This window comes from Rhipicephalus sanguineus, chromosome 5 (genome assembly GCF_013339695.2).
Source record: "Rhipicephalus sanguineus isolate Rsan-2018 chromosome 5, BIME_Rsan_1.4, whole genome shotgun sequence".
Classification (NCBI taxonomy): Eukaryota; Metazoa; Arthropoda; class Arachnida; order Ixodida; family Ixodidae; genus Rhipicephalus; species Rhipicephalus sanguineus.
Window position 1 is genome coordinate 184,755,443 of NC_051180.1, and position 21,182 is coordinate 184,776,624.

The 21,182-nt window shown below is 50.7% G+C and overlaps 1 protein-coding gene across 3 annotated transcripts in view; it reads right to left on the minus strand.

Annotated features, from left to right (window-relative positions):
* The window catches only part of LOC119394510 (protein roadkill), a 253,116-nt gene that overhangs the window by 71,002 nt on the left and 160,932 nt on the right, over positions 1-21,182 (minus strand). Inside the window, exon 3 of one of the 3 annotated variants that reach the window (XM_037661823.2) lies at positions 8,535-8,731. Coding sequence is in view for 2 of the 3 variants with exons in the window: in XM_037661821.2 (XP_037517749.1) it covers positions 4,302-4,332 (31 nt within the window). In the remaining variant the exon portion in view is untranslated. Of the gene's footprint in view, positions 1-4,301; positions 4,475-8,534; positions 8,732-21,182 lie in introns of those variants that run through there. The other 2 variants (XM_037661821.2, XM_037661818.2) reach the window with 2 other exon arrangements.

Genomic DNA, 21,182 nt, shown 5'->3' on the forward strand with positions numbered 1-21,182 from the left:
GATGTCTCGGGCGCGCGTTCTTTACGTCAAGTCACACGCCTGGAACACAATGAAAAAAAAAAAAATCATTGAACGGAGCGGGGATGTCGCCACCGTTTCGACAAGTGTCTTCCTCAGTTCCTGCCACGACGAAGGCGAGACCACTTGTGTAAATGTTGGATCCAGCGACGATTTACCATCGCTTCAAGCCTCCTTGGAACTTCGGTCTTGGCTTCAAGTAGCTGCTGGTGATAATTAGACGCCTGCTGGGCGTGAGGTAATCAACGAAATAGGGATCCGAAAATAACCATGCTAAAGTGGTGACGAGGTTTGAAATCGGGGCGGTCGTCCTCACGTGGTGCGGCGCAGTATTCGGAAACCTTTCCTTTTATTGCCTCCGATAATAACGTAGGTAATAACGAACGGCTTGCATAATCTTATAGGAGCAGGTCGAGAGGAGGTGTCACAGCGCAGGGCATTGCGCCGAGACACACAGCGATGATCGGCTGCCCACACACACAAGCGTGAAAACGCCACGCTTTATTAGCGAGTGCTTCTTAATCTCTCGATAACCTCCCCTGAAATCAACGGAATGAATGTATCCCTCAAGGGGCCGCGGCTAAAAGTTCAAAGAAGAAAGGGCGGTTTCTCTATCTCGCCTTCAGTACCCTTCTCCTCCTCCTCACCACTTTTATTTCTTCATAAAGCACAATGTCAGCGTTGAGCCTATCAGGATTTCGCGCTTTTCGGCTACACGCCGTTATATCCGCGACAAACGCAGACAGAAGGCGTTGTGTGTCGGAGAATTTATTCTGAGAGTATCGTTTCTCGTTTCAATACCAAATTTGGTTCACATATTAAGCAAAGACGTTTGTGCAAGTGTTCGAAGCTCAATAATATTACTGCTACTTGTCGGCCATACACGCATCCAGGAAGTTCGCCAAGATGGTCTAGGTTTGAATTTTTTGTTTTGTGATACTGCGTAATGTATGAATATCTGAGTAACCAATACTTACTCTATACGGAAGGTATATGTTGCGTTAAAAATATCTTAAGACCGCTGAAGTCTGTATATCTTGCGAGAATAAATCACGAATTTGAAAAAATCGTCATTTTGGTTCGCATTGAGACGCAATTTACACCACGTGGTGCTCCCATTAAACATCAGCTTTATACCTCAATCGAAAGAAAATTAATAGCTCTTCTTATATGGCAAGTTTTATCATTACATTTCTCGTTTCAAGGAATAAAATAATTTTCCAAGTTCCCCACTGACGGCTATCTTCCCATTCGTTCACGCGGCAGCTTCCGCGTTGAAGTTGCCCACTGGCTTCAGAAATTATCTAAGTACAAGCCACAAAGTATGGCTGTTTCTTGCGCGAGGAAATAACGAGGGAAGGGGTCCAGGGGGGCGCTCGTTATTTCCTCGCGCAAGAAACAGCCATACTTTGTGGCTTGTACTTAGACATGAACCGACTAGCCCAGCAACGTGTACTTCTTTCAGAAATTATGTTCGACGTGTTCTAAGCGTGAGTGCACGCAAAAGCGCTACTGTGGGGTGCCTGTATAATAAAAACAGAAAAGGATCTTTACCCGAGCTAATAGAGAATTCAATTCGATCCACATGCTTTCCAATTACGTCCCCAAAAAGAGGGTAACTCGGACGTATATATCTCGTCACGAAATATCTAGTTTGCATTCCGTAATGCCATCAACCTATGAAACAAATTAAGGCATGTATGGATTACTCTCGCCGCATCGACGACTGTAAACGCTGCTATCGAATGCAGAAATATTGGCCACTTTTTTACATCCTTAGATTCATAAAGAAAAACGATGGATGTAAAGGCTGCGTAATTATTCGTAACAATCAACGCTTTGGTCAATCGTATAACCGGGCGACATTTTATATTCTCCTTTCTCCAAAATGCTGGGCCAATCGTCCATCGGCTTCCTCGAAAGAGGCTGTCGAACACACTTCCTGCTCTCTTCACAGACGCGGAAGTGAGCTGCGTGAGTTGTGAATGGCGGGCACCGAACTGTCCAGCCACGGCGACGAGGAAGGCCTCGCGATCATCGCGGCACACAGCTATTTCCAAATGGCGTGCAGTGATTCCTATTTGCGAAACAACTCGGGTTTTTCGTAGCTGTTCCGTGATCGATGTAACAACGATCGTCGTTCTCGTGCCACAATGACTTACGAAAAGGTGAGAGCATACACCGGTGCGAAAAGAGCCTCAATTGTCGTGTGAGCGTGAGTTTCCAATTATAGGGTGTCTGTTAACGCAACAGAATAACGAGCACCGTGACCCTTCACGTTACCTGTTACGAAACGTATCATTCACACTCGCATCGATCGCGCGAGCGATATTCACACATGCGACAATGAATTCGCGTCTGCTCGCTCAGCCTCGCTAAATAAGCCTCCCTACGCATCTCATTGGTTCAGAGGCTTTGCGACTGAGCCAAAACAGCCACTCTTGGACGAAAGCGGCAATTCGCATGATGGGTGCCAGTCGCAGGTGCAAATGAGACTTAACCAGGTTACCACAACCACCGACATTACGAGGAAAAATGCTGGGAAACCGAAGCACGTTTCGCACTCGTCCGACTCGTCGCGGCGGCCACTCACGAGCGCTTCGCCTCTCACTGCTAAATTCGTTCGTTCTTTTTATGCCCAACGCGTAGAACGGGGCAGCCTGCAGCTGCAACGCGTGCACTAAAATTGGCCTCACGAAACAACAACGACAAACGTTGCTCGGAACATCCCAACCGTGACATAAGTGCACCTTCTCTGTACTTCTAGTGCTTATTATAGTGTTTATGCAATATCACTTCTTCGGATTGTTAGTGTCAGTATTTGTAATACTTGAGGCGTTTCCATGTGCATAAATTTGTCTGTACGCATGTGTATATTGTTTTTCTTTGTGCTTTAAGACATTGCTCCATTTCCGCCATTGTTTACTTTTATATATAGTTTGTTATATTTGTTGTATTATCCATTTTGTATTCTTGCAAAGTTGATTATTCCTTTGAATTTTTCTCGATGTTTGCATATTTGTTTATTGTAATGTTCCCCACCTGCCTGGTCTTCAGTGACCGCAGTATCTTCTAAATAAATAAAATACTCGCGTGTTTATTTGGTTAGAATATTTTCGACATACCGCGAACAATGCAGCGCATTCGAGACGCATACAAAAAGCGAGCATTTTAATGGAATCGCACACTGTATACTGGCATTAGTTTCTTGACAGAAATAGCGTCTATCGCCGGGCCATATCGACGCACAGCCGAGTGGATAGGGAGACGTTCTTATGTTTACGTTATACGGTCTTAAGAACGACAAGAAAGTACTAACAACAGCCAGCTCGATTTGCCCACAAGGGCAATGAAATGCGAGAGAAATGACCGCCCAACACAACATACCTTGTAAAATGCCGCAGACACGCGGCTATCAACCACTACAGATTTCTGGCAAACTGATGGCACGACCTTATTCTCGCCATAAAACAATTCAAATATTTTTTTTTTTTTTTTCATATCCGTAACTGTCCAGAACAACATATGCGCCCTATACAAAGTGACCCACGGTTTAAACCACAGTTCATATGGGAAACATGGCAGTCACGAGTGAGCTAATACTGAAACGTCAGAACAGAATAACCATTACTAGCACGAATGTGCAGTCTTCAGCGAATCCCTCCACGATCACTCACTCATATTTCGAAGTGAAATTGTAATAGTTTGATGTCATAGTACTACAAGAACATTACTCGTGACATGAGAACATTCATTTCGTTATCTGCCGACTACATAATTGCATCGATATCGACAGCAATTTATTCGTGCTGAAGTGATCCCGCTCACATAAGAGCGCTTCCAGGGTCGTAGCCAAGGCGGGGAGGGGACACCCCCCCCCCCCCCAAATTTTCAATTTCGCTTGCGTATATTTACACGCACGAACATACATAAAGCATGGTTGAACCCCCCCCCCCCCAAAAAAAAAAAATTATTTCTGGCTACGCCTCTGAGCGCTTTATGCTTTTTTTTGAGCGAATGTTCGCGACGTTTCCTAGGTAAAGCACGACGTCTGCTCTGGTTCTCACAGTTGCGACCGACGCGCCGCAGCCGACGCTAGCGTTGGTCGTCCTAACAACAGCCATTCTCAGCTCGACAAGGTCCACGCGATACACTGCGTAGCGCCGCCCGGGAGAACTACACGTGCCGCAGAAAGAGGCCAGGGCCTTCTCCCCGAGAGCGTCCATATGGGGGCGAAATTAACGGGCGTCTCAGAGTGAGTATAAAGCGATAAGGACACACACCGTTCGAGTCGTTCTGGGAGCGCAGGACCATGGCGGCAGCGGCGGTGGGCGACTCGGCGAGAGGCAGCGCGTAGTCTGCTGTCGGGGCGCCGAGTCAAACGGCGCTGACGCTCCGTCGACGTCAGCGCAGCTGCGGAGACTCGCTCGATCAAAAAACAGCTCCGACAGTCGCTGGCTCTCCGTTTCCTCGCAGCAGTGGAGCGTCGTAACGAGGTGGTCACACTTGGCCAGTCCCGACGAGGTTGATAAAAGTGGGTGGGAAGCCCCAGAAGCGGCTCCTACATCCGACGAGGCTCGTGGCCAGGGCGTGGAGCCGGCAGGTGGAAGGGCAGCCCAACGGGAAAACAAACAAAAACGGGCCTGACAGGTGGGCAGACGGGAAGAAGGCACAACCAGCGGCCGCAGCACAGTTACGAAAGCTCGCCCGACGTCGTCGCCCGGCCACTGCCGCCTTCCTTCCTGGTCGTCCAACGGGGGGAGCGGCAGGCAAAACAGTGGAGGAGGAGGCCGGAAAGGAGGAGGGCTGACCCCAAAAGCGGACTGGCAACTTTCGCCCCCGACAACTAGGGAGCGCCGGCAGCCGCCCTAGGGAGAAACGAGCCGACGTTGCGCCCCGGGGCCGCCGACGACACACACCGGGCCACCACCTACACTACGTCGCGCCAGGTGACACACCGTAGGGGGTGTGTCAGACAAGGTCGAGACGCCAGGTCGGCCGCCAAGATGTTTTCGCGAACGATATCAATCAACATCATTTCTCGAATAGAGAGCAAAAACTACGGCATCGAAAGCACTAACAACGAGATAAGCTAACTGGCCTGGCAGAGTTTGCGCTGCTCGGAGTGGCCTCACAGGTTCCACAACAGAGAGGCACGGACACAAAGCATTCATCACTCTTGGATAAACGCGGATTTCACGGCGAGGAAAAAAGACGAGCCCTGCTGCAGTCACTGCCCCACTCCCGAGCACGCTGGCCAGCCGGCGTTCGCGATTCTGTCAGCTAGAAAGCTAAAACAACATTCCCTGTCGGTGAAGAGCCAGTTACAACAACCGCAAAACTGTGTATACGAGTAGACACCCGAAGTCAATACCATTCGAGACATTCGGCATGTGAACGGCTATCGAGTTTCTCTCAATGTATGGCCAACTAGCCCGCTCCCACACCTTGCTGTAGAGGGAAATCTGCAGCGGCGCGAGTTTCCGAAGGGGTGATGTGCCATCATGGGAATGGCTTGGCCTTTGTGGCTGCCCAATAAAGAAAGCTTCTATAAAACAATAAAACCGTCCCCTCATTCGCCCAGTCCACAACAAAGGTTCAGTCACCTGCAGGGCCGCGAACAGGCTGACCTTGTCCGGTCGCTGATCCTTACATTTTATAAAATTTTAAATGAAACAAAACTTTTTCCTGCGTATGTCATTACGTGCTGCTTCTAGCCAGACGTGTCTCCGAGGTGTCCAGGTACTTCGTGAACGATGCCAATCCCGACACATATTCCCATGCATACAACGGCGTCGCATGGCCATTTTTTCCTCTAGGTCAGTGGCGTAGGCAATGGGGAGGGGGGCACACCGGGCCCGTGCCCCCCCCCCCCCCCCCAAAAAAAAAAAGTTTTTTTCCCCATGGGATACAGAGCACAAAATGACACTCGACCCCACTTATCTGCCCAGACCCAATGTCGGATCAAGGGGGTGCTTCCCCCCCCCCTCCCTCCCGACAAAAAATTTCTGCCTATACGCCACTGCTCTAGGAAGAAACTATGCCAATGAAGCCACAGACGATGTCCCTCACATTAATAAGTATGCAATTTATGCTTCGCAAGAAGCGCGGCATCTCCCTTCAATAAGAAATTACTATTGCTACGAGGGCCAGCAAAAAACAAGCAGTCACACGATACAAAGGTCGAGGATAAGGACGCACAGTCATCCACAGAATTAGTTTGCGAACGACGCCAGCGCATGGCCAAACATTTCCGTCCAGGACGCATCCCTCGATGGCTGGGCACAAATATTTTCTAACGTGACGCGCTTTTCGACAGATAACTGCTATCACTCAACTCTTCGCACAGAATGATATCGAGACAGAGGCACACTTCTCGAGGCAGGCCGCGATTCTGCTATCAGAAAAGAAATGTGAACTGACAATGCGCGGCAGTAGAAAATTCATATGCCAGTGAATAAACAAGAGCTTCCGACCTGGCGCACCGCTCGATGGCGCGCGCGTACGGGCAGTTTAGCATGCATAAAGTCCCCCACTTCAACGCGAGCTCGCATGGTCCGCATATTATTGCAATCGACTTTCCCGCAAGGGGCCCTCAGTGCCACGCAGTGCTCGCGGGGCTACCGATGTACACGTGAAAAATAAGGCGACTGCATACAGTAATCCCAGGTATCTGAAGCCTAACAAGCGGTCTAGGCAGAACCCACGGAGGTGTCACAGGAATAGATGTTGGAGAGAATCTTGATGGCATAATGTTCTCGTGATATAGTTTCAAGAGACGGTGTGACAGTCGTGAGGGTGCAGCCCGTAAATCACGCTGTTAAATGAAGCATTCAACTGGCTCAATGAGAAGAGCCTTTCTCTGCCGCCCCCACTGGTTCTTCGAAACAGCTATTGTGGAAGCATCCTACGGGCAGTTCATGCACGTATAGCATTACGATTGGTTACGTTCGCCGGCAGCACCGCAGGCGTGCATTCCACCGAGTCGCCGTTTCCGGTGTAGATGCTGGCGTCCGACAACGGCGCTTTTAATTCTACCACCGCGAGGGGCGCTGATAGGGCTGCGCACGGCTCCTATACAAGCCGTCCGTGCCTATACTAGAGTGCTGAGCCAAGGCGCGTTCCTGCGGCCTAGACGTCACTGCTGGAGCAAAGTTCTTATGCGCGTACTCGCTTCCCTGTTTCCAGGAAACTTTGTGCTGACCCCCCCCCCCCCCCCGGAAAAGTGAGTCCCGCCCCGTATTCTGTGACAATGGCGTCGCTTGGCACGAGTTCGATACCCGGCGGCTGGAGTATATTATCGGCCACGTATGGAGCACTCGGCCGCACTGTGCTGTGGTTCAATCCGGATCAGCGTGTGGCGACCCTCGCAGTAAGCCGCAGTTGGCAAGGCGGCGCACAAGAAGGAGGCCGCTGTCGTGGGGCCAACCTTGAGCCCGTTTTCTTTCCCTTCCTCGAGAGGGGCGAAATGTGAACCAGGCCGACGGCACGCACGCCGCTGATTGCGAGATGCACAACGCGGGGTAATCGAACAACGTCACACGCACCGCAGCGACCTCGCGGCGATCCTCAATGAGCGCGTATATGCACACAACGTCGTCGTCGCCACGGACGGCGCCAATCGCGCGGATCGCGGTCATTCAATTCGATAACCACCCGCCGATCTTTTCTTACGCTTCCTTCGAGATTGCGGTCGTCGCAAGGTCCCCTTCGAACAGCTCGCGTATTCGGAGAGAGACCGGCGCCTGTTTCACTCGGCTGTCGCCGTTTCCGTCCACAGCGCCTAAGTAGTTCGCACCGGAAGCGAACGACTCCACTTAACGGAGTGCATTACATGGCTCGTATGAAAACATTCCCTCGTGATGCAGCTGACAGAGCGCTGCTTCGGCGTTCACAGATCCGGCAAATACCACCTGCGGTTATTCGAGGCGCGCTTACACTGAAGCGCACGGGCGTTCTATGCATTTCGCGAGCATCGAAATGCGGCCGCCGTGGCCGGGAATCGGACCCGCGCCCTCGAGCTCAGCAGCGCGACACACTACGCGAGTACGACGGGTGCAAGGAATGCCTCACGGACTCCACGCACAAACATGCGCCCTCTTGGCAACCGCACGAGCGGGTTGTTGATCCACACGAAACGCCGCATTTTTCATACTGAAGCGTACTATAGTGGTGTTTCACGAGGCCGACTTGTGAAAGTGGTGCGAAGAAAACAAGTTCGCACACGATGAGGACAGAACGGCACATCACGATTGAGCAGCTCTGCGAGGCAACCTCGAGACACGTTTTATTTACTCTGCCGTCGCTCCTCTCGGTGGTTTACTCGGCGGCCGTTGGACGTCACTCGAGCAACCGTTTCCGCGAAGCATGGCGAGATGGGAAAGACAGCGCAAACACCTCATCGAGAGAAAGCGCAGTCTCTTCGATAGCCGCGTTCCTGCCACCGTTAAATGGACACAAGATGGCGGCTGTAAGCTTTCTTATACGAGCAAGTTGGTGATTAAGTCAATGCTCACCAGCGGCGGCGGCAGCGGCGGCGGCCGCGGCGGCAGCAGCGGCAAGGCGCCCCGACGACGGTCGGTCCGTGCCTGCGGCCGGCAGGGGCCTGCAGGGGGCAGCCGTGGTGACGACGGCGGCGATGACCACGCTCAGCGCCCACCACGGCTCGGCTGCCCGAGGGGCCACAACAGCTGCGCCGGAGGACACATGCTCGCTGCAAACACACGTGAAGCAAGTTAGGCACGTATACAGCGGCGAATTGACCACGTCACAGAGAACGTTTGTTGCCAAGCGGAAGCTTTCACTGCTTTTGCATCGCGTACCTCGAAATGAGCAGAGGGACGCTTTAAAGGCACTGCAGAAGCGATTATCACTTTTCTTGCGGTAATGCGCGTCACGATAATCGTATCACATGCTTGGCATGACGCCAAGTGACTAATAATATATATATATATATATATATATATATATATATATATATATAAAAGACTTCAGCGTAGTGCGCCTTGAAGCTTCCAACAATATGTTTAGTGTCAGACTAATTCGTCAAGTTCGGCGTTGCCACTGAAGATAACGGCAACACAAGTATACGTAACACCACTGAGTGCAGCTAAAGTTTACGGGACGTTGGCTCCACAACAAGTGCGAATTTCGTATCTATTAGTGGGTAATGCTTATAATCTAGCTGGCGACTTATAGGTTGCAATACCTACAGCCTGGAACATTTATTTGGAGGTTATGTTCCCAGAAAAAGCGTTCTCCCCCCAGTTCGGAGAACGGATTAGACACCTACACCTGCTGTCTTTCCCTGAACTGAGCGCTTCGGTGGGAAGCTGGCTGCTACACGCGGGACCCCTCCGTGGGACGCGTATTTGCATCGAGTGTGCTTTTCGCTAAGGCTGGTGCCTTTGTTCGTAAAAGGATTACCAGTTCCCCGAGGTGGCATTGTCCCCCCCCCCCCTTCCGAACTGGTCGGACGTGAAGAGTGAAAGGGCAGTGGTCTCTGGAGTGCCATCCTGGGGGCGGTGACCTATGTGCCGAAGAGACGGACCCTCCAAAGGCATGCACGTTTTGTGATTGGACATTTGCCGCATAAGGAGCTATAGTTATGCAGCTTCAAAGGCATGCACGTTTGTGATTGGACATTTGCCGCATAAGGAGTTTCCCTATCTTGAGAATGAAGCGTATTTAAGGAGCAGCAGAGCGTCTGCTCGGGACGGATCGATCGGACTAGATGTCGCTCTGACGATCCTGTCCTCTATGATGTTGTAAATAAAACTTCTGTTAAGTTTTCCTCAACGCCGGTCTCTCTGCCTCGGCTTCCTGCTGTTCTGGACGTCCCTGGGCCTGCGGAACGACTCCCGCCGCTCAGCTCCACGCTACCCCACGAGTCCGCGTCGGCCAACGTCGCCGCTCGTAACAACAGGCGTACATATGCACGGAATGAACAACCATGTGCTTTTTCATGCCTTTTGCAATCAAAACAGTAAGTATGCAGACGATTCGGAACACAGTTCTGCGATAGGAAGTGTGCAAGCTCGGACGACATAGAAGCAGCATCGTTTATTGCACTAATGCATCGAGATGTGTTCAAGTGTTTAAATCTCGCAAAGAATTTTAGTTTCAATCGTAGTATGTGACCATTTTACTGGGTAACTGCAGAAAGTTTCGCACTGGACATTGAAATTTCGCGCTCCGGGCACCCCGCTCGATCGTGGCGTCCTTCTCCCAGGCAGCACGCCGCCATTGGACCGATCTCGGCCCAACGTCGGCAAATGACGGCAGCAATATTGGCCCCACGTCGGCAAATCACGCTCGCGCTACTTTCACCCGCATCGGCCCGACGTCGGCTAGCCGCCTTTGGGCCGATGCGGGCTTGCCGGCTTCGGGCCGACGTGGGCTAGCCGGCGTCGGTCCGAGACGGGCCTGCCGTTATTCAGCCGATGATGGCAAGCCGTCATTGGGCCTATGTATGCTAGCCGATGCTGGCGCGGTGTCGGCCCCGCCGACGTCGGGTAGCCGCCGGCGTGACCGTTTACACCCGTTATTATGTTTTAGCAGTGGTGGCTTATCGTGCGTTAAAGGCCAACTCCGGCGATTTTTTGGTCATGTCAAAGTAATGGTGCTTTTATGTTCCTGAGACTCTCCTGTTACGGGCCCGATAGCAGAAATACTCGGCAAATTGGAGAATAATTTTAAATAAGCAAAAAAGCGCAACACCGAAACCGAAACCCAACCGAGTGTACTGTCTACGTATGACGTAGACGTTGTTACGAACGAACCGGAAGTCGGGCAAGGCATGCCGGTCACGCCGGCGCGGAGTATGAAAACTGTGACAGCCGGGACGACCAGCGAAGCGCCGGCCAAACCAACGCTGACTGTCGCCTTGTGCACAGCAGACGCTCGCTGTAGCGGCCGAAGCGCCGAAGTTAGCGGTGCCCTCCGCTGCGTCACTTCCGCCGCCTTCCCAACATTGACGTCACAGACGCAATGTTGCCAATAATTGTGGGAAGCCAGGAGGGCGTTTGCAGACAATCTTTAAAATTCATTTGCAAACAATCTGTGCATGTCTCAAGCCTGTAATTTGGCATAAATGACGGAAACGTGCAAATGAACGTACCCAGCGAATTTCATTGAGATGCATCGACCTCGAAAAATCGCCGGAGTAGAGCTTCAGAGTACGGTAGTACTGTACCGTCGTGGTCGGCACGTTTATATGGAGACACCGGCGGTAGTTGCTCGATGCGTAAAGTAACTTGATCAGGCAGGCTGATACATGTGTTATAAAGTAAAATGGTTGCGTGCCGACCACGGCAGTTCGGTATTACTGTGGTTACTGTACTGTAAGTCAGCAGCGCTAAAATAGACTATTCGCGGCCCAACGACATTCATCGACTGCCGTTGGTGCCATATTCGAAAAATGCTTCCTAATTAGAACGACTGCTCCACTGATGTCTTAGTGTGCGATTAAGACCCACAATTCTGTCGAACCGTGCAAGGCCGAGAACGAAAGTCAATATTGTCTCTAACACAACTAAATTGATGAAAGGCCTGCTGCACCAACTACGCATGCGTCTGAGAAATTAAGGAGCAACACATTTGCAAGGTGATAAACAGAAATTTATTCAGAGATATGAACACACGCCAGCAGTTCCGGAATAATTATGCCATAAAGGAATATCTAAACATCTATAGATACCGTAGCCAACATCTAAAACAACCCCACAGCCACCGTATTCCTCAAAAAAGCAGGACAATCCTAATCGAGAATGGGATCAGGCGCAAAATCATAGGCGTGAGCGGGGTTCCCCTTCAGAGGGGGTGGGGGGGAGGTTCATCGCGGTGCCCCCCTCCTCCCTATTAAGTCAATGTGTTTGGCAGACCTTGCGCCCACCTCTTCTTAGGTGACTACGGGGGCCGGCCGCCCCCCTGCCCCACTGTGCGCACGCCTACGCGAAGAGTTACAATCTCTTCAACGTTATGCGCGGCACATTCGCTATAAATATTGAAAGAACTAGGACGGGAAAAAATAGAAATAAGGATTAATGAAGAATATCTTAGCTACTTGCGTTTTGTGGACGTTATCGCGCTTTTCAGTAACGACGGTGCCGAATCACGAAAAAAATTCTGAAGGTGTAAACGAACGCAGCATTAAAGTAGGATTAAAGACGGACCCGAAGAAAAGAAAGATAATGTTAGGCGGCTTGCCGAAAAAGCGAGACTAAGAGTGGCAACTAGAATAGAAGATTGTGTATACGCATGAGCTAACTACGAGCAGAGGAGCAACCCCCCCCCCCCCCCCCCCCACGTTTATTAAGTTCACCAAGGAACGGTAGGCATTCGCAACACATGACTGGCAATTAAATTAGCGTTATCCTTTAAGCGGGAATTGCAATTTTTCAGTGATATCCTAAGGGCCAAAAAGATGGATAAACTGCTGCGCGCGACGCGAGAAACATTGCGAGCGGTACCACAAGATCCCATGAACTCTACATCTAAACGAGATAGACACGCACGCATTTCTAATCTAAAGGTAAGATTGTAACAGAAAGGAATCGTGCATAAAAACCACTCACGTGTGCCCGTTGGATCGCTAAAAACACGGGCGAATAAAAAATGCAAGCGCACCATATCAGAATACACAAAACACGATGGTCAATAGAGAATACGCGATAAGAAAAGAACAAAAATCTGATGACACGTAACAGTACTGGTTCAACATGGAAGCAGGGGGCCACTGGTTTCTCGCTGCGGTGATCTCTGCCGAAAACAATGCCGGAATGCTGCCGCGTATCCGTCTCGTGCACGATTTTGACTTTCCACCACACATGTCCACACACCGCACTTCTTGAAGAATTCTGCTGGTCGGAGTGAAAAAAACCTGCTCCCGCAGCTACGACTGTCCCTCCGTCTGGACGGCTACCCTACCCTGCCTGGTCAAGCGAGTTTCGCGACAATGGCGCTGAACGAGGGGAAGGGAGGGAGGGGGTGTAGAGGTTGAAGAAGACAAAAAAAAAAGCGAATTCTCCCTTCTTGAAAGCACGGCTCAGCCTACCACAATGGTGTGCGATCCCCCCAACATGTCTATGGGCATGCCGTTTGAGAAAGGCGTTCGTCGAATTTTCTATGCATCACTTGTTGCCACATGTCAAAACTTTGCGTACACCACGTTGTAGCCGCATTTTTCATCGTATTTCACGTGCCATAATAATAATTTTATGCGACTGTTTCTGAAAGTACGTGGGAAGCAATCGTTGAGCGAGATTTTTAGTTGAAAAAGATATGTATGTCACAAAATGGACGGCAACGAAGTGCAGATACGAACTGACAAACACCTGGCAAACACGTGTTTGCCAGTTCGTTAAAGATGGTCAGCCGGCTAGTTGATTTAGAAACATTCAAACGACAAAACGTGTCTTCACTTCGCCCGGTATTTCTTGCAATGAACCAACTAGCTCAGCAACACGCCTTGCTGAGCTTTTTACTATTTTCATAAATTATGTGACATCCCTGAAGCAAATGCGCTTGTTACGCTTCATCCAAACACGCGCGTGAGTAAATATGTGTAAACACAGAGATCGGAAACTGTCCGTGTAGTATATGAGCGCTGGCGCCACACATTCAGCGGCTGAAAGGATATAGCGCTATAAATATGATGACAGGCTCGATTTATGCGCAGAATTAGTATTCACATAAAACTTCTTCCGCTAAAAGCATTCGTGCGGGAATGTTTGGGTGAATTTTGATGCTGGATACATTAGTGAAGTCGGCCGATCAGTGGCAAAAACATTTACGAAACAGAAGTACTTCGAATTTGGCGCATGAAGTTATTAGTATGTGCTATAACGTTTCAACATTTTTGATAGCGTTGAACAACTGGTCAACGAAGTGGCCATCTAATTTCAGTCAGTTATTCTTCTAAAGACCACCTTTTTTTGGTAGAAAAGTGACTGTGCTAGTGATAGTTGTTAGTCATTGTCATAGCAGAAACTCATAAGAGAATGCAAGCTATTCAGTCGGCGATACTTCGCGCACCGAGTCGTACGTGTGGCGCTAGCACGGTACAATATTTGAACTTTGCTATTTGTGCTAGTACAGCAATCCATGTAGCGGTATTCTACAGCTTAAGCTACAAATATTCAAGCGCCTAACGCTCTATTGCATTACGATTGTATCCTAGGCGGGCGAGCTGCCGGGCTTCTTCAGCGGGCTAAAGGTAGAGCGCAACGTCGAGGTTATTCTCGTCACTGACGGCCGGCAACACGGCGTCCAGCGTCGTTGGGGGGCGTCCGTGAACTAGTTTGAACGGCGTCATATGTGCGCCGTTTCTTACACTGCCGTGTTAACTTCAGGTTATGTGCGGAAGATAATATGGCGTCTCATGTCATGTGTTCGATGTACAGTACATTGCCAGCATGTCGGTGAGGGTTTCATTTAGCGGCTCGGTGAAGTCATTCGCCTGCGGGTGATGTCCGTCGGTGACTTGTGTGGCTCTATTTAAAGATGATTTGCGTTAGCTCTGCCGTAAAAGCCGTACCTCTGTCGGTGACGAGGACTTTTAAAGCGCCGCGACGCAGGAGGACGTTCTCAACAGGGCATGTATAACTGTCTGAAGGGAGACAAGAAAGTTCCAACATCGTCGATAAGCCATCGGATCCGCCGATGTCAGCTGAAGCACGGCAGAATGACGGCATGCACGGCCCAATGTTGCCGGTGAAAACCATCGGCTCGGCCGATGTCGGCGAAAGTACGGCAAAACGGCGGCTAACTCGGCCCAATGTTGCCGGTGAAAGCCATCGGCTAAGCCGATATCGGCGGAAGAACAGCTAAACGCCGGCAAACTCGGCCCAGTGTTGCCGGTGAAAGATATCGGCTAAGCCGATATCGGCGGGATGACGGCAGAAGGCCGGATAACTCGGCCCAATGTTGCCGGTGAAAGACCAACATCGGCTGAAAGGCGGCAAGATCGGCCCAATTTTGCCGGCAATAGTCAACGGCTCCGCCGATATCGGCGCCAGGCTGGCAATGCTGGCCCGAGGTGGGGCCGCGCACAGCCGCCGTAAAACCAATATCGGCCCGACGTCGTGTGCTGCCTGGGCTGGTGGCGTCATCGCAAGAGTGACCATATGGGTTTGCTGCAAAGACGACACACTGCCCCATTCTAGTACACCATATCTTTGGTGCACGTGAACTGCATAAATTACGAGAGCAAACCAATGAATGAGTGTACATACAGACAAAGTACGATTGGACAATAGGGCCGCCGCGATGGCGAAGTGGTTACGGCGCTCGGCTGCTGACCCGAAAGACGGCGGCGTATGGCCGCGGCGGTCGCCCTTCCATCGAGGCGAAATGCCAGTGCACGTTAAAGAACCCCAGGGTGGTCGAAATTATTTAGAGCCGTCCACTATGGTGTCTCTCATAGCCTCATGCGTTAACCCACAAACCAACGAACCATTCGACAACTGAGACGGTCTGCTATGCGTGTCCGCGATACCTGGACCAGCGCTCGCATTACCCACAGGAAGCGGCCAAGGCGCGACCTGGAAACTGAAAAGGTAGTACGTGCTCGCGCTTAGCGGCAAAGCCAGCTGGCATCACTGGTTCCAATGATATTTCCAGCTCGCCATTGCGCGTCAACCACTGTGTGAATGCGCCTAAACCACGAGTCGGTGAAAAAAACCAAAAAAAAAAACAGCGCTTATATTTTCAAGGCACGAATGAGCAGCCCAAACGATGTACTTTGCTCAATAATGAATGAATGAAATCCCGTTTATTTCACATTGTAATTAGCCGAGGACGCTGCGGTGGAAAGGGAGGGGTATTATATACAGCCGAAAGGGGTAGAGCTGCCTCCGTTTTAATAAAGGACGTCCTGGAGGCAGCTAAGTGTGCGTGCACATATACGCGAGAGGCTGGCAATGCGAAATCAGTGAGCCGGTACATTTATGCCTAACAGAGGGCAGGATAGATTGCGCAGTTTCTAGACGAGGACGGAAAGTTCTCGCCGGGTCTCAACCTCCGTCTCCTTCCTTCACGACGCCGGAAGAAAGCTCACCAAGCGCACGAATACGGCAAGTAAAAAAACGCTCGACGGAACGTTTGGATAATCCTGCGTGGACCCCCGCGTTTCGCTGGAACAATTCCGCGGGACGCAGGGCTGGCCCGTTAACGGCTCGCCTATGTCGTAGCAGCTCGTGTCACTATCTCCCGTTCTGCCACGTCACGTAAAAGAGCAAACGCGTTTCCAATAAGGCGTTCGGCAGAGTCTCCTCGAGCAAACTTTTAGGTCAACTCGGTTTGCTACGTCACAGGCGGGACTGTAGGCAAAAAAAATAAACGAAGTAAGGCGTAAAAAATGAGCGGACAAAGCGGGGCAGCGCCCGGAAGGCCGGCCGGCACTGCAGCAGAGGCGTGCAAGGCAACCCACGCCACCGGCCGACCTGGCACGGCCGGCACACGGCGCATTGCGAAACGCGGCCGTATCCGCCTCGGCACCGCACTGTAGGAATGCCAAACAACTCTCGAAACTATTTGCGCCAAGGTGTTCATTATGGAATAGATAGGGCTCACAGAACTCTACAAGTTCTGCCCTTACCGCAGACCCGCCGGGCGGCTACTCTATCGCTGCTGAGCACCGGGACGAGAGTTCGTTTCCTGACAACGGCGGTTACGTTTCGATGAGGGCGAAATGCAGACGCCTGTGCACTCACATATAGTTGCGCGTCGAAAAAAAAAAATTGAACGTGGCGTAAAAGTAAGTAAAGGTGCATGATTTTGACACGGCAGAAGTACGTGAACAATGGGCTTCGGTAGGGGGGTGCGAAATGGGTACTTGCCCCACCCCCCTCCCACCAGGCCGCACAAGCCACACCAGCGCCCCCCCCCCCCCCCCCCCCCATCACCCACCGCGATGCAACACGGGTCTGTACCCCTCCAAGACAAAATCCTGCCGACGCCCACGATGTGAACAACTTTGCCTCAAAAGACAAGAGCGTAAGAAACGAACGTCATGCCCTTTTTGTACCCCCGAAACAACGGGGTTTCTGATGTACTACAGCATTTCATTTTGAGACCGTCGTTGATGCCTTTATTAATTCAATATGGTCCACAATGTTATAAATTCACTGCGGCAACACCAGACGCACTATAGTCACAGCTTCGCTGGCTTCTTCCATCCTCACAGTATAGTGGAAAAGGGCTGTTCAAGGAAGAGCTACAGCAATGCTTCTTCACCGACGCACTTGTTTCCCTCCTCGCCGACAGCGAAAGCTTCATAGATGCTCTCTCCGTTCAGGATACGTCACGAGAGCGAGTGAAGTGAGCGCGACCGCGCTTTGTCACCGCTCGAGTCCTTCTCTTGTGTCCAGCCTCCGCGCTGTTTTTAAGTGGCACGTACCAACACAGCCTGCCGCAATACCAACCATTCAAAAGAAATGGTTCGCCCCCGTCCTGCCGGTGCACCACCCTTTTTTGTCTTATCGCGCTGCCCTGTCAAGCGTTCCTTGCACTTCTCTTGTGCTCGATGTGTTTCTCTGAAGTGCAGTGGACGCAGAGACACGTGTCATGCCACGTCCTTTGCTATCACCCGGGACACGACCGAGGAGGCGCGAAGACTGTGCAGTGCCAGTGCACGCACAAGTTCGCCGTGCTCGGAACATTGCATGATTGTGCGATTCCTCAAAGCCCAAACCTGTTGCGTACCGCTACGGCGGTGGTCAGATACTTTCGCACGGTAATTAAAGAGCGCCTCTTGCATCTGATGAATGCGGCTGCTTCGATTACCGGCCGCATTTCAACGGGCGCCGAATGCAGAAGACGCACGACCAGTACTTCTGTTTGGCTGCACGTTAAACGCACGTCAAACAATACCAGGTGGTCAAAATTCACGCCGAACGATGTAGAGCCAGTGCGACTACGGGAAGACAGATGTGCCTGTAACACCCCTGCTGGACAGCGATCGAACTCAATCGCAGCTGGTATGAGTGCCATGCGCAGACGTGCCAACTGATACGCCCGTATGTGCGCCTTCCTTGCAAATAATACGAATGTCAGAGCGAACGGCTCGCAACCGACGACAGACATCGGAATCTGGAAGGACCACGGACATGACAAAAAGCAGCACGCTTATTCCGTTTAGCGTGAATCTAAACGAAAAAACCATCCGACACTGACCTGTATGTTAGACTAAAATAACAATAAACGCAGAAGTAAAGCCACATTTTCCCTAAAATAACTGATTTAACTTTACATTCATTGTCAGAAAAATATTAGAATCTTCATTAGTGGTTTACACAGGTTTGCCACGTGACCAATGGGTTTTACTGAACTGAGCAGGGCAAGCAAAGCGACGTTTCATTAGCGAGCCGTTTCAATAAGTGCCGTTCAAATGAACAGCCCTTGAGAGCGCCCGATAAAGAGCGGCGCGCATTGTCGAGAACAGGCTCGGAGCATATTTGGCCGCCGAACCGTTAATCTGTCGACAGTGTGACGTATACAATGGATAGGCACAATTTTTAATTTCTTCGATTCCACGGTTTCGACAGCGTACGGCATCGTTCAGTTCGGGCCTCGTCGATAAAATCCGGAGCCGCGCTCGGAGGCGGCCCCGGCGGCGACCTCCGTCTGCGCGCGACCCGCAGAGGAGGTCGGGGCCGACGCCGCCTCCGCGCGCGCCCGGGCCAAGGAGACGCGCCAGCAGCCTCGCGCACGCAGCTGGCTGCGCACGCTTTTTGTCTTCGGTCAGAAAAGGGCCGCTTCATCCTGCTCCGCGATTCCTCTCATCCGGCCGATTTCAAATCGCTCGTTGCGGATGCAAGAGCCTCGAAGTAATACGGATTTATTGGGTGGCGAACCACCATATGATTGTTGAACCCACCTAAAGTTCTGAACGTGAATTCTAAATTTAAGTACACCTGTGTTGTGGCGCCTCGATTGAAATGCGGCCGGAAATCGAACTCAAAGAAATGTACTAATTCGAGAGCGGTATTTTTCGATCCTATCCACACACGATGAGCACAATAGCTCGTTTATTGTATTCAGTTCCTACGCTGGTCCCGCGGCTCGCATTTAACGGGTCAAAGCGTCCGCTATGCATCCAGTTAACGCTCGAACACTTCCGAACATTTAAAAACGCAAACTTCAATTAACAGGATGATGGTTACATTTCAATGAAAACAGTAAGTCCCTGCAAGGTGAGACTGCCAATGCGATCTTGCGTCCTTTCCCTCGTCGGTTTTCCTCCTCTCCGAGAGCCGACAAAGACAACGCCCGCCATATTGCACCCTCAAGGTCGCACGTGTCGCCCGTTCTAAGTGGGGAAGGAAGGGCGAGCGGGAGGTTTGAAGACGGGAAAAGAATCCCCAGTTGGGAGCAGGGCTACGTGGGGGAGGAACTCTCCCTCAAACATGGCCGCTCTCTTCAAGAGGGCACAGAGCACTTTCACGATGATGGTCCGGTGTCGCTTGCGGCCTGAATTTCCAATAGTAGACATTTCGTCTCGTTGGACATTCAGTCTCGTTGTACATTCCGTCTCAGTCGGAAAATTAAAATGAGTCGCCAGTCGCAGGAACCGAAATTGTACGTAACAGATTACATGTAACGCCGCAAAGTAGCCACAATATTGTGGCCAACTTTAGTGTCTCCCTTTCCGCCGGTGGAATCCAAACCCACAACTTTCGAAGAAAGCCAGGAGCCCCTCGAACGATGCCCCTTATTAACGCGACAGCGTTAAAGAGCTCGTTTCGCAGAAATTCCGGTGTCGACGTCGTTGGTTGCGAGAGAAGAATCATCTTGTCCGTGACCGAAAAATCGAGAAAGATGCAAATTAAAGAAATAATAAAAAACTCCGGTTCGAGTGAGAATCGAACCCAGGCCGTCTGCGCGGCAAGCAGGTGTTCTACCAAAAGAGCCACGGTATTACTTGAAACTGCTTCACAAAAAAAAAAAAAAAAAACACTATATGAATGTCATGTATAGTGGAAGGAGTCTCCTTAACGCATGTAATATTGCGTGGAAGAAGCGTAGAATCGCGCCAGGAGTCAAAACACGTGAATCGCGCCACGAGTGGGTATTTTAAAAGGCCTAGCCATTACAAAACACTCAGACATATTTAATCATCATCAGTTGCAAAAGCATCAACAAAGTGAGCAGTTGCGTAGGTTCGCGTGTTGCCTTACGGACGCGTAGTGGGCCCTTCGCTGATTCGCAAAAGGAAGACTTATGGCGTAGTGGGCACTTAAGAACTGTACTTGCCTTAGGCATTCTAGGATAGTTTGAAACGGCCAATGTTACGCGCACAGTCGTTCGTTTCCCTGCGGCACGGCTGAAGCATGCACCAAGAGCCGAAGCCAGGCTAACAAGTGAGAAGGCGATGCGCACGGGGCCCGATTTCGCTATCGCGTTCTACTCTTGAAGGCGAAGCTCAAGCGTCCTCCCATTTTTTCGTACTTTCACAGCGAGGGCTTCGTTCCGGCAGACGTGATGCAGCATGCGAAGGTTTATTGCTCAGCTGCCGCCTCGTGCGAAGATCACGTACCTCGTGACGCCCTCTGACAAAAAAAAAAAGTGTTCTACACTCTCTGCCTTGGCTACGACTGGCGCTTATACTAAACGCACATAATTACCCCACAAAGTGGACGAGGGAGCGCCCTCTTTCGTAATTCTTGAGGGGGGTGTGATGTCGGATTTCTGACATCACACTAAGTATGTAATCAAACAAAACAAAAAAACTTATGAAATATACATATGAAAACTAAAAACAGAAAAGCAAGATAAAACAAAGAAAACTTGAAATTATGATAAATGCAGTAAATTAATAAGGGAACAAAAATACGATCTTCCGTTAGGCTATCTTAACGCAATGAATCAGTTTACTGATAAATTTCGAACTAGGGCAAGTTCTTCTCTTCTAAATTGAACGTTCCGTCTCGGTTGGACATTCAGACTCGTTGGACATTCACTCTCGTTAGACATTCAGTCTCCCCGGTCACGTGGCCCATCGCACATTCCGTCTCGTTGGACATTCAGGCTCTGAATCGTCTGGTGTCTGTCACATCGTCCCTCACCACCTTGTCCCACTGCGACCAGCTTTCCTAATGAATCATCATACGGACATGTAAGTTTTGTGGGCGATGAGTCGGTGTGCAACTAGCGCTTTTTATTCA